Raw genomic sequence first — 13,862 nt, 5'->3', positions numbered from 1 at the left:
AAGAAGCCATCTAGGACATTCATAGCTAAGAAGGACAAGTCAGTGCCTGGTTCAAAGGATAGATGGAAAACTTTCTGGGAAGGACTCACCATTCTAGATGCCATTAAGAACATTTGTGATTCATGGGAAAATGTCAAAATATCGAATTTAACAAGAGTTTGGAAGAAGTTGATTCCAATCCTCATGGATGACTTTGAGAGGTTTTGGACTTCACTGGAGAAAGTAACTGTTGAAGATGTGGTAAAATGAATAAGAGAACTAGAAGTAGAAGTGGAGCCTGAAGATGGGACTGAATTGCTGCAGTTTCATGATAACACATTAGCAGATGAGGAGTTGTTTCTTACAGATGAGCAAAGAAAGTGCTTTCTAAGATGGAATCTACACCTGGTGAAGATGCTGTGAAGATTGTTGAAATGACAACAAAGACTTTAGAACATTATATATATTTAGTTGATAAAGCAGCATCAGGGTTTGAGAGGATTAACTCCAGTTTTGAAAGAAGTTCTGTGGTAAAATGCAATCAAACAGCATCATATGCCACAGAAATCGTTAGTGAAAGGAAGAGTCAGTTGATGTGGGAAATGTCATTGTTGTCTTATTTTAAGAAATTGCCACAGCCACCCTAGCCTTCAGCAACCACCACCTGATTAGGTCAGCAGCCATCAACATCTAAGCAAGACCCTCTACCAGCAAAAAGGTTACTGACTCACTGAAGGCTTAGATGATGGTTAGCATTTTTTAGCAATAAAGTATTTTTAATTAGGGTATGTATGTTGTATTTTTAGATGTGATGTTGTTGAACACTTAATAGACTACAGTGTAATGTAAACATAAGTTGTATATGCCCTGGGAAACCAGAAAATTTGTGTTGACTTGCTTTATTGCAATATTCGCTTTATTTGCTTGGAACCAAACTAGCAGTATTTCCAAGGTATGCCTCCATGTGTGCACACATACGCACGCACTGTAATTTATTAAACATGGAAAAGTGGCCTAGTACGTATTAAGAGATGAGTAAATATTGATTGGTTAGTTGATTATAACAGATCTGTGAATCAGATTGAGCTTTTGGTGGATGAGTGTAAATATAGAGTAGATTAGCTGAGAAAGCTTTAGGAAGATTACCATTAATACTTTCCATGTAGTCTACAAGCTCATACTTGACCTTGGTCAGATACATGTTACTTTAAAAACCAGAAGCAATTGTTATTTGTTGTAGAAAAGTATTCTTCAGAGTTTCTTGAAACAGTTAATTTGTCTGATATAAAAATATTTGATACACATAGCTTTGGAAAACACATCTGTTGTACACATTGAGGACTATTTGCATCAAGTTCAATATTATTTCTTTCGTATTAAAAATGTGTGAAATATGGAGAAAGGCAAAAGAGAAGCAACAGGAAGTTTTCTTAATTTGTATTTAAGCTACAAGTTTTATGTACCATCTACTACTGAAACAGGATTTGAGATGGCAGTGACAACAAGTTTGGGTGGTAGTCAGTTGTCCCAGGTGACTGTCAGGTCTCTATTTCTCCTCCTCTTCATGGAACTGATGTTCTATTCTACTAGCAAACCTAGTGGAATACAGGGTAGTTATTTTACTCTATTTTAGCTGGTAAAAAATGAATTACCCTTTCTGGGCTCATTTTGTTATTGTTTCTTACCTACGTATTTAACAACCCTATTAATGGTGGAACATTTCTTTTTATTGTTTTTCTTTGTTTTCTTAACTCATTATTAAGTTTTGGGAATTCTGGTTTTTTGAAATAGGAATATATCCTCTGCTCCATTTTCTTTATTAATCAGTAAGTGTCTTGAAATAAGAAAATGCCACTTCTGTAAAGGAGACACCATAGTTAAAAAAGTATTCTCTGAATTCACACAGAGACTGTCTCTGTTAATAGAGAAATGAAAGGGAAAATGAGGAAAACTGGCCCTTGGGTGTAGTAAACAAGCTGGATTGCTTATTAATGTTGCAGGTCACAAGAAGAACTTGCCAAAGTTTGTTTTGAATTAATCTAAAAATAACATGAAATAATAAAAAGTATCTCAAAATATATAAAGGGAATATAAAAAGATAGCATTAATAATCAGTTTTCAGGCCAGCCCAGTGGCTCAGTTGGTAGAAGAGCGCGCTCTGAACAGCAGGGCTGCCAGTTCGATTCCTACATGCACCAGCAAGCTGCGCCCTCTACAGATAAGATTGTGAGCAACAGCTTGACCTGGAGCCGGGCTGCCGTGAGTGGCCGGTGACGCATGGGCTGCAGTGGGCTGCCGTGAGCTACCGTGAGTGGCTGGCAGCCAGCGTGAGCGGCCAGCAGCTGGCAAGAGCTGCCGTGAGCCGCCATCCAGTGGCCGGCGACCGATCTGCCTCAGCCGGGAAGAGTGCAATGATCATAATACCAACATGGGCCAGTGAAGCAGTGTCCTCCACAACTAGACTGAAGAACAAAAGGACAACTTGGCTATTCCCCTTCCCAATTCCCCGACACTGTTCCCCTCCCCCAATTCCCCAATAAAATCTTCAAAATAATAATAGTAATAATCAGTTTTTTATCTTTTTGGAGTTTCTTTTCTATTATGTGGTTATGGAAATTGCTTATCAGTGTCTGTATTATCGCTTAACATATAGTATTATATGCCTTTGAGCTATGTTATTATATATGACTTAGATAAGTTTGCATAAGAATCTGTATAAACCATCACACATCTAAACTGAAAATTGGAAGAAGAAAAACAACTGAATCTGTTTCACTGATGATGGGTGAATAGCATCTTATATGTACATTAAAAGCATGTTTCTGTAGGCGTCCGTAACTTACCCACGGGGACTTAAAATGAAAAAAAAATTAATTTGAATGAAACACACTTTATCAAAGAGTGTACCACATCCATGAATTTAACTGCAAGTATAAAGTTAGGTTCTTAGATAATAAGCATTATTTTAAATAAGCAGTACAGTGAGTAGTTAAGAGCTCAGACTCTGGAATCAGAATACTGGGTTCAAACCTCAACTCTGCTACTTGAAGAGTTTGTGACCTTGGGCAAGTTATTTGGTCTCTCTGGATGTCAATTTCTTCTTCAGTAAAAGAAAAACTGTGGCTAACAAGAGAGCATGCCTTAAAAGGTGGTTGTGAGTAATAAAGGCTATAAGCTGCTTAGAAAGCCCCTGACATAATATCCATCATTATCATTATTCCGTTTGCATTCACAGGTGGTATTTCCTGGTTATATCCATAGTAGTGGTAGTCTTGATTTTCCTTTTGAAGTATTTGCCCCCAAAGATAATTTATTCAAAATGGACCACAGTTCGTTCTTTTGTTGTTTAAATTTATATGCAGTTAAATCTTGAAATTGAACTGAGATTCCTTTTTTACAGTGTTTCTTAAATACTGTCCTACAGATGTACATTTTCATATGGTAATACAGAGATATTTTGGGGTGGGAGGAGATGTGAGTTATGGCAATTCTAATTAATACAAATTTTGTCTTTAGTAAAAACAGGCCCTGGACAGCAGTTAAACCACAGTGAATTGGCAATTCTACTAAACCTACTACAGTCTAAAACGAGTGTTAATATGGCTGATTTTGTCCAAGTGTTGAACATTCAGGTAAACTCTGAGGCTCAACAGCAGCTAAATAAAATAAACCTTCCTGCTGGAATTTTGGCAACAGGTGAAAAACAGACAGATCCATCAACACCAACACCACAGCAGGAGTCTTCGAAACCGCTGGGGGGAATTCAGCCTTCTTCTCAGAGTGTGCCGCCTAAAGTGGAGACGGACGCTGCCCAGGCAGCTGTGCAGAGCGCATTTGCAGTTCTGCTGACTCAGTTAATAAAGGCTCAGCAGTCAAAGCAGAAGGACGTACCGTTAGAAGAGAGGGAGAATGGATCGGGACATGAAGCAGCATTACAGCTGCGGCCACCTCCAGAACCCAGCACGCCGGTATCGGGTAAGTGTGCCGATTGCAGAGCGCCGACTTGGCTCGTCCCACCGTGGACCTGCTGTGGGCGACCATCAGTGTGTACTGTTCAGTGCTTTGCAGATGTCACTGGTCTTAGGGTGGTTTTGTAGTCTGTTTACTCCTAGGAATTGATGCTATGGCAAATGATTCATATGCGATATGACTCGTTATGAATACCATAGGTTCTTCTCTTGTGTAGACCTAAGGTTAATAAATCATCGTTTACTCCAAGTAGCGCAGGATGACTGACCAAGGCAGAAACTTTATGTGCACAGTAGCTTTTGTTCAAGCAGTAAAGAGGCATATATGAAATAGCTTATGAAATAGTTTTTGTCACCATAGACTTCAGTGGTAGCAGGCAGTATTAGTCCTTGTATGCCTTTTTCCTTTCCATTTAATTTTTCTTTTTTTCTTTGTTTTTTTTTGGGGGGTGGGGGAGCGGGGGTTGGTGGGGTACAGAGATGGAACTTCTGGTGCTTTTTAGGACCGCCCGTAGGAAATACGAGCTATATTGAACATTTAATTCTCCAGGTTTGACTCTCCATTTCACTTTGTTTCACTTAGGGCAAGATGACCTCATCCAGCAGCAGGACAGGAGGATGCTGGAGCTCACACCAGAACCAGAGCGGCCTCGTATTCTGCCTCCTGATCAGCGACCTCCCGAACCGCCTGAGCCACCACCAGTCACCGAGGACGACCTGGATTATCGGACAGAAAACCAGCATGTCCCCACCACTAGCTCTTCGCTAGCAGACCCGCATGCCGGGGTGAAAGCAGCCCTCCTACAGCTGCTCGCCCAGCATCAGCCCCAGGATGATCCCAAAAGAGAAGGGGGTATTGATTACCAGGCGGGAGACACTTATGTGCCCACCTCAGACTACAAGGACAATTTTGGATCGTCTTCTTTCTCTTCTGCTCCGTATGTTAGCAGCGATGGGCTGGGGGGTAGCTCTGCCCCCCAATTAGAACGACGGAGCTTCATTGGCAACTCAGATATTCAGTCTTTGGATAACTACAGTACTACTTCATCTCATTCTGGTGGCCCACCTCAGCCTTCTGCCTTTGCCGAGTCGTTTCCCAGTTCCGTAGCTGGGTATGGAGACATTTACCTCAATACTGGTCCCATGTTGTTCAGTGGAGACAAGGACCATAGATTCGAGTACAGCCACGGCCCCATCGCGGTCCTGGCGAATAGCAGCGACCCTTCCACAGGCCCTGAGAGTACTCACCCTTTGCCGGCCAAGATGCACAACTATAGCTACAGTGGTAACTTACAGGAAAACCCCGGTGGCCCCAGCCTCATGCATGGACAGACCTGGACTTCTCCTGCCCAAGGGCCTGGGTATTCACAAGGATTTAGGGGGCACATTAGCACGTCAGCCAGCAGAGGTCGTGGCAGAGGGCTACCGTACTGAGTATCTGTTTTTCCTCAGGCACATCGTTTTTACCTGGAAAGACTTTTCTAGCTGCAATTTAAGGCAGCAATCCAAGAGACTTGAATAATATTAATTCAACAACAGCTTTATTTTTATGTGGAAAGGGTCTTGCATACAATAGTTTTAAAAAAGACCAAAAAAAACCACCACCTTTGCTTAAATTCATGCTGTTCTAAAAAACTAGATCTATCAATTGTACATCTTCACAAATTCTAGTTAACAATTTTATTTTGTATTCTTGCAGTTTTAAGTGGATGCTAATCTTAGGGACATAAAAGTCTTTTATGGCCCTCTTGCAGATCTTCTGAACTATGCACATTTGTGCTTTTTTTGTAAGTTTGGACCAACTTTTATGTAACAACCAACCAACCCCTCCCTCCCCCTCCAGTTTTACAACAATCAGAAAGGGCACTGATTTATTTGGTATTTTTCTTTTTACAAAGCTATCTTTAGTCAAAGGTCACTGTCAGTCTTTGCACCTGCTTTCAGTGTTATTGTGAAAGGTGTACTTTGTGCTCATTTCAGAAAATAAAACACAACCTTTCTCTTGATGCAACAGTTTTATAAAAAAAAATGGTCAATGTTATTTTTGTTTTATTTTGCAGATTATCATAACCTAGCAAAATGCATTCGAATAAAATAGTGGGTTTTATATGAGAAATATGGGTGGGGTGGGAAGGGTAAGTAAGTGCCTTAACAGGTAAGCTTAAAGTCTGAAAAAGTAGTTACCCTTTACACCCATTTGTCTTCTCAAGGGAATCAGTACCTTGTATTGAAGAGGCAGGGAGGTCTTGGGTGTTTAGGGTCTGCCTGTTCAGTTCCTGCTAGATCCATTCTTTCTGCCCATCACATGTTCTCCTTTTCTGCCTGTCTTTGGGCTGTGTGACTTTGCACTCCACCTTTTCTTGATAGGGGACTAGAACTCCAATCAGTACCTTTTGTTACTTCTGAGAAATTCTGAAAAGTTTTGTCATTTAAATGGTTGAAAGTAATAACTAAATGAGAATTGTATCATTTCCTTTTGGGCTGCTATATTGTTCCTGTTTCCTTTTGCCTTGGATAATTGGAAGGCAGGAGCATAGAAGCAAAGCATAGTAACAGAATTTGCATAATTCTATTAAAGTTTGTGGGGAAAGGTGGCAAACACCATATCTGAAGTTACACAATTGCCATTTTAAGAAAAAATTAACTCTGTTCACTTGTTGACTAGAAACATTGCCTAGATTTTGTGAGGTGTATTAGGACTTCTTTTGCCAGACTTAGAGCAACTTTAGTTTAACATTTTTTTTCTTTTATTAAAAGCAGCAAAGAATGATGGGCAAATCCTCATTTAAACTAATGGTGTCAAGTTTAACTAACTTTGTGTGCCCATGCGCGCACACATAATAATTCTAGAAAGGAACCAAAGGTAAATAACCAATGTTTCCATATCACTAAATGGAAAAATAGATTCTGAAAATGAGAGTTGTGCCAATTAACCATTTTGTTTTGACTGTCCTCTTGGTAACTTATTTTTTTATTGGAATCTTAAATTGAAACAGCTGTTAAAGAATGGCAATCGCTCTAGCTCTAAAGTCAGTCTTTTAACCCTGTGCCCTCTCTCTGACTTGTGAACCTTCATTTAAAACAGTATATGGGAAGCATTCTAGTTTGGTGAGAGTAAGACTATTTTAAAGTAGATAATTTACCATTTTACTGCTATAAAATTATGTCTGTTGCCCGTTTTATTTTTTGATGGAATTTTTTTGTTGGGGAGAAATGAATGGAAGAAAAATTTATTTTGCTTTTATTTGAATATTAAGTACTAACTACTTATAATGAAGCTACATTGCAGGAAGTGAAGAGATATTTTGAAATTTAGCAAAATAGCTACAGTATTCAAGTATCTGAAATTTTAATATGGTGAGTCTTAGAACTTTAGACTTTCCTATAAGTGACAGTATCTAAGTTATTCTTAGTAGTCACACTTGTTAATTCTGCTGACCATAGCAGCTAACATAAAATTGAAGATATTTATGTGACATGAATAGCCTGTGTTTTAAAAATTAAATATTTTATATAAAATTGAACTGTGTTTGAATACTTTTTCTAATTAAACATTCTAGTCATGTATCTATGTTACAAAAGTGGCTGGGAGGACAAGGAAGTTGTTGCTTGAAATTGAAAGTTTGAACTGCAACTTCTAATATTACCCTAACACAGCACTGATTGAGAAACATACCGATATTTATACACCACTTAGAAAAATGTTGCTAATTAAACCACAACACAATTCTAAATAACTTGCATCATTTTTAAGATATTTCCCAAATTTATCAAGTGAAAGAAAGTGTCTTAAAATTGATGAAATATGGTAGTGAAAATCTTAATGCATCCTTCCATATCATTTAATATTTTAGTGAATTTGGATTAATAAAAAGAGTAGTGGAATTGGGAAATTGCTAATTCTATAGGTTATAATAATTGTAGTAATCACTGAGTATTTTTGAGTGAAATCTAAGTAACATAAAGTCATTGCTTAAGTTTTTTGGACAGAAACAGGTAAATCAGGCTGCAAATAAGATGATGAAAATGAAATTGAAATGCCAAAGAAGGAAATATTTGTCTCTCATGTGAAATTCCCCTTTGTATTTTCTGACACAGCAAGTTTTTCTGCATGCAATTCATTGTTTCCCGTCTTCATTATTTGTTGGAAAGGTGCAGTCGCCCGTGTAATTTTAAATGACTCATTTTAAGGGGTTTATTGATTAAAATAGTTTGTGGAATGTGAATTAATATAAAGCTTTAGCTGTGGTTCAGAACTTCATTCTGTCAGTAAATATATATCCAGTGCCTACCTAAGTGTCAGGTACGATTCCAGTATGAGTACGTATCACTAAACCTGAAAGGCATTAAGTCACACTTCTAGTGGACTGACTGAGCAGGAAGATTTTAAAAGTGGAGAAGCTAGTGGTTGCTACTCTCAGCTGTATTTACACTTAAGTGAATGTAAGAAATGAAAATGTGAATGTCTGTAAAATTTTAAAGTCATATATGAACAGAAGGTTCTAGAAAGAAATAGAACAATTGAAAACTCAGTGATGAAAAAAAATTTAAGTTGCATGAATCCCATTTGCAATAAGCCAATTTGTAGGAAATATCAAGATTTCTTGAGAAAAAATGGAAGGTAAATGAGTTAAATGCTTCCAACTAATCTAACTGGTACTTCTGAGATAAAGATTTGCTGCTGTATTTGTTATGAGCTTAATCCACTTTTCACCCTAGGTCCTTTTTTTGTTTGTTTGTTTTTTTGAATAAAGATCTATTGATTCCCTGGCATACTGGTTTTGATATTTTAAAAGTCTCAACAGGACGCCCCAATAATATAAAAGCATCTGGTCCATCTCCTCACTTTACAGTTAAGAAAAATGAGACTTAGATGTATTGCCAGTGCTTGTTCCTCTAAGCCATGTCTAAATTCTGTAGTAAATACTTAACTTTTCAGTAAGAAAATGCACTAAAAATACTTACCAGTGTTATAGTAAAATAAAATAATTTAGAATAGTGAACAACTAGTTTAACACAGATGGCTTTAAAAAGTCAACTTAATTCAGAAAAAATAGGAAAATAATTTAGAAAACTTATTTAATTAGGAGCCTATAGAGACTGTCATATATAAATAGTCTTTTGAAAGGAGGTTCCTTTTTTTTTTGAAGACACTAGTAACATAAATATCCAACAATTAGATAAGACTGAATCTTTCATTAAAGTGTTTTCTGTTTGTAGGAGGAAGATTGATATTGGCAGGCCTGCAAACATTACTTTTATATTCTTTCAAGATTTTATAATTAAGTTGTTTTGTAAGGGGAGCAATGATTTGTCATGGTCCAGAGGCCTCTCCAGATAATTTCTTGAATGTTTCTAATTTAATTAAAAATAAAAGCTATTAACAAATGAAGCTATTGAGGGATCCAGTTGAAGATGGGGAAAATAAAATTTTGATGATAATGGTAAAACTTGACCTTTGAATTATGTAGACTAATAAGTTTTGTGGGTCTTATTCCTTTCACCATATCAAATGTCCCATTAAAGAATTTTCTGGTTCGAATTGCACTCAAAATGAAGCTGTGTAGGGGAATTACCCTTTAAAAATATTTTTTTCACAATTAAGTTAATTTGTTGTAAAGGTGTTCTTTTTCTGCAAGAACTTTTAGTGACTCTTAAACCTAATGTGTTTAATATAAGCCTTGTGTTTTTTTTTAAAGGCTGTATTTGATAGTCTATAAATTAACTGCCATTAAGAATTCCAGGCCATTTTTAGCCTTGTGTTCTTGCTTATCGGCAGAACAGACTTAGGATAATCTTATCTGATAAAGATGACCACTTGATAGCCACTGTGGTATATTTTATTGACAATACTAGCCCTTATTTTTTCCTTTTTATACTTGTACATATTTGAAAACATAGGAGCACATACAAAGCTAACCACCACTAATATTTTGCCTTTGAGGGATGTATGTGAATGCGTATCTACTTTTTTCCCTTAAAACGATGAGATTATATTGCCAATAACTTTGTAATTAGTTATTCTCATTTAATACATTGTGAACATTCTTCTATGTCAATAATTCTATGCTTTTTTCAATTATTCCATATAGAACCATAATTTAACAATTCCTTGTTGGACACAAAATATTTCTAATTTTCTGTTTTAAATAATAATTGATGAAAATCCACATAATACATATATACTTACAAGCATACGTAATTTCCTTGGAATTACTGGTCTACAGAATGCACTTTTAACTTTTTGCTGCATTCAAATTGCCCTCAAGGAAAGTATGCTAGTTTTATATTCCTATTACTTCCTGTTTGCATTTAGCTATGTTGCATATTTAAAATTCTTCAATTTTTGCCAGTCTGACAAGTCATCTTGTTTTAATTCATATTTCTTTGATTACTAGTGAAATTCATTATTTCATATTAGCCAGGTGTCTTGTTTATTAACTATTCATATGTTTAATTATTAGGTGTTTATCTCTGTTGAGCAGCTTATATAAGGAAAGTAGCCCTTTTTAAACTATTAATCTTGAAAATACTGAGATATGTTTATTCAGAAAAATTTAATAATTATATATAGTCAAGTCTATTAATCTTTCCTTATGGTGTCTGCATAGAAAAACCTAACAGTACTTCAAGATTATTTTAATTTCCACACAAATTTTATTTTACTTCTCTAGCTTTCTACTTTTACTCTTAATTCAAAGCCATTCTAGAATTTGTTTTTTAGATGTTGTGAGGGTAATGTCCAAATTCACACCTTTTCTGAATGGCTATACTAATTAGGCCAACAGCATTTGTTCAACGGTTCACTCAATCCCTAGTTTTAAAGTATCATCTGTCCCCCTTCCCCCAATTCCCCAGCACTGTTCCCATCCCCCTAATACCCTAATAAAAATCTTAAAAAAAAAATACCATCTGTCTTATTTGGGTGCATTTTTGGGCTTTCAATTATTTTCCACTCCTGATCTTTCTTTTCTAGTTATAAGTAAGTACCATACTTTATAAACTATGCACCTGTCATTGTAGTCTTTTAAAATCAGTTTTCAATTCCTAGAACAAGGTGACATACAGCAGAAAATATTTAAGATGAAACTTAAATATCCCTTTGCCAAAGTTTTCTACTGCCTGTTTATTTTTCCATGTGACTTTCAGAATCATTCTGATCACTTTCCCCAAGTATCCTGTTAGGATTTTAGCTGGGAATATATTAAGTGTTTAAATTTAGTTGGGGCAGAGGGGGAGGGTGTCTACATTGAAAGCATAGTATTGGTTTGTCGAAAAGTCATGACGCATTTTGTCTGTTTTTCAAAGGTCATTTATTTATATAAAGAGCAAAGATAGATCAATGATATATTGTCCATTTTGTTCGATAACCTTTTGCCATCTTTCAGTGAGCTTCATAATTCCTTGTTCATAGAAGGACCTGTCTTTATTTGCGAAAAATTGAACAAGGTGGTGATTTACAGCCTCATCTGAATTGAATGTTAACCATGTAAGGAGTTTTGAAGAGAGCGAAACAAGTGGAAGTCTGACCGCACAAGGTCAGGTGAGTATGGTGGGTGTGGCAACATATCCCATCCAAGCTCCAGTAATTTTTACAGGTGATCAAACGTGTGTGGTCTTATGTTGTTGCAATGGAACACAACTCCTTTACAATTAACAAGCTCTGGATGTTTCTGGATGATGGATTCGTTCAAACTGTCCAATTGCTCACAGTACACATTCGAATTGATTGATTGGTTCCTTGGTAGGAGCTCAAAAAAAAACACCTTTAAAATCCCACCACACCGAGAGCATAACCTTCCTCTGATGAATGTCTGCTTTCAATGTCATTTGAGGCGAATCATTACGTCGGGACCAAGACCGTTTGTGCACCACATTGTTGTAAATAATCCACTTCTCATCAGCAGTTATCAGTTGCTTCAAAAAGGATCATTTTCCTCACAATTTAACTAGTATATATTGCACATATTTATACACACCATTAAATGAACTTGTTTGTGTTCATGCGGAACCCAAATATTAAGCTTGCTTACGTATCCCAGCTTCAGATGGTCATGAACGCTTGAATGATGGATTTTCAATGTTTCTGCAATCTCTCATGTAATGTAGGTTTGACTCGATCAATACCTTTGTTTTGTCGTCATCAACTTCAGTGGGCCTCCCTGACCAAGGAGCATCATTGAGATCAAAATCACCAGCATGGAATTTCGTGAACCATAGTTGGCACTGATGTTCTTGTAGAGAATTGTCACTGTAAACTTTATGCAACTTTTCACAAGCTTAACACGCGTTCTTCCCTTTATGGAAGTAAAACAGTAAAATATGGCAAAAATGTACAGTTTGGTTTTCCATCTTCAACTTGTAAAATCTCCAAAACTCAACCAAATCGCTTAATTTTTTTTAGAATGAAGCTAGAACTGTCAGCTGTCAAGTGACATAGCAATAACATAGATGCGCATGACTCTAGTACTTCCAAAAATGAACTAGTGCTATCTGTTGCAAACATGCATCATGACTTTTCCGACAACCAAATAGAAGTTTGTGTGTGTGTGTGTGTGTGTGTGTGTGTGTCCCTCATTAAAACTTCAAAATTACTATAGTTCTGGTATGTTGGGTTTTTAAAAGCTTCTAAAAATATTTTTGTTGCTTTTAGAAATGGACTCTTTACATGATTATAAATATTGTAATATTTTAAATGTCACTGCTTATATAGGAAAGCTGTTATGTGATTTTAAAAAATGGCCACATTTCTATTTTAATAGTTTTCAGTTGGTTATGATAATAGGAATTCTTTTTGATTTTATGAATTTTTAGTGTTTCATGTATAACAAACTATAGATTAGAAATAGAATATTATGTTAAGAAAAAGCTTTAAGAAGTACATTTATTAGGATCAGATGTAAAAATTTTTTTTCAGATGCTTTTCACTGTTTACCACTGTGGATTTTCCCCTTTGATCTGCTGATGGTAGACACCAGTTACATTAGTAGAATCTAAGTTGAGCTTTTTGTTAAAAATCCTGCTGTATTCTATTGACGAACCCTGTATTTAGGATTTTGTATTTATGTTTATTCATCAGAGATGTCTCGTTTTGATAGCTTTTCAGAATAAAGTGGAAAACTATCTCGTTTTATTTGCTTTAAAATAGTTTATACATCCTACGAATTATTTTTACTGAAGTGATGCTGTTTTATTTATATGCAGATCCACCTGATTCTTGAAGGTAATTCTTTCACAATTTTTCTATTTCCTCTTGTTCTTACTCTGTTCAAGGTTATATTTCTTGACTAAATCTTGGTAATTTTCCTTTTTCTGGAAATTCGTCATACAGCCTATCTTGTATTTAAAATGTTTTTAGCATATAGGTGCCCTTTAATACTTTCAGTGTTTTAAATACATACATAATCTATTATTAAATATCTTTTTTGTTTCTTTTCTATTCTCCATGACTAGACAACTACGATTTGCCCCTTTCTACCTCCATCTACTTTCTCACCACCGGGGAGTAATAATCTATCATTTATTTTTAATTTCAGCATTTTGGCTTTGATTCCTTCCTTCTACTTCCTTTATTCCTACCTCTTGAGTTCAATAATTAGTCCATTTATTTTTCTTCCAATTCTAAAAGATACCATTTCAGTGTTATGAATTCTCTGATTATTTCTTTGAATCCATCTTGTAGGTTAGGAATGTTGTATTTAATTTCATTATTGTTTTCTAAATATTTGGTGGCTGCAAATTTGATTGCTTGTTTGACCCAAAAATTATTTAGGATAGTGTGTTTCTACTTCCAAGTGGTTAGTTTTATTTTAATTTTTAGTTTAGTTTTTGTTAATAACATAATTTCTATTACATGTAGTTTGCTTTGGGAATGTATTAAGGATTTCTTTTTAGATTGCTAATCAAACAACTTTT

At 35.9% G+C, this 13,862-nt stretch overlaps 1 protein-coding gene across 4 annotated transcripts in view; it reads left to right on the top strand.

The window, feature by feature from the left end:
• CDK13 (cyclin dependent kinase 13) overlaps positions 1-10,638 on the top strand; it is a 109,937-nt gene extending 99,299 nt beyond the window's left edge. For 2 of the 4 annotated variants that reach the window (XM_019653833.1, XM_019653831.1), the window contains 2 exons: positions 3,496-3,954; positions 4,531-10,638. In XM_019653833.1, coding sequence (XP_019509378.1) covers positions 3,496-3,954; positions 4,531-5,381 — 1,310 coding nt within the window. In that variant the 3' untranslated portion in view covers positions 5,382-10,638. The remainder of the gene's footprint in view (positions 1-3,495; positions 3,955-4,530) is intronic. The other 2 variants (XM_019653834.1, XM_019653835.1) reach the window with 1 other exon arrangement.
• Positions 10,639-13,862: the final 3,224 nt, after the last annotated feature.

This window comes from Hipposideros armiger, unplaced genomic scaffold, assembly GCF_001890085.2.
Source record: "Hipposideros armiger isolate ML-2016 unplaced genomic scaffold, ASM189008v1 scaffold_208, whole genome shotgun sequence".
NCBI lineage: Eukaryota > Metazoa > Chordata > Mammalia > Chiroptera > Hipposideridae > Hipposideros > Hipposideros armiger.
The sequence above is the reverse complement of the archived record's forward strand: the minus strand, read 5'-3'. Positions and strand labels throughout refer to the sequence as shown.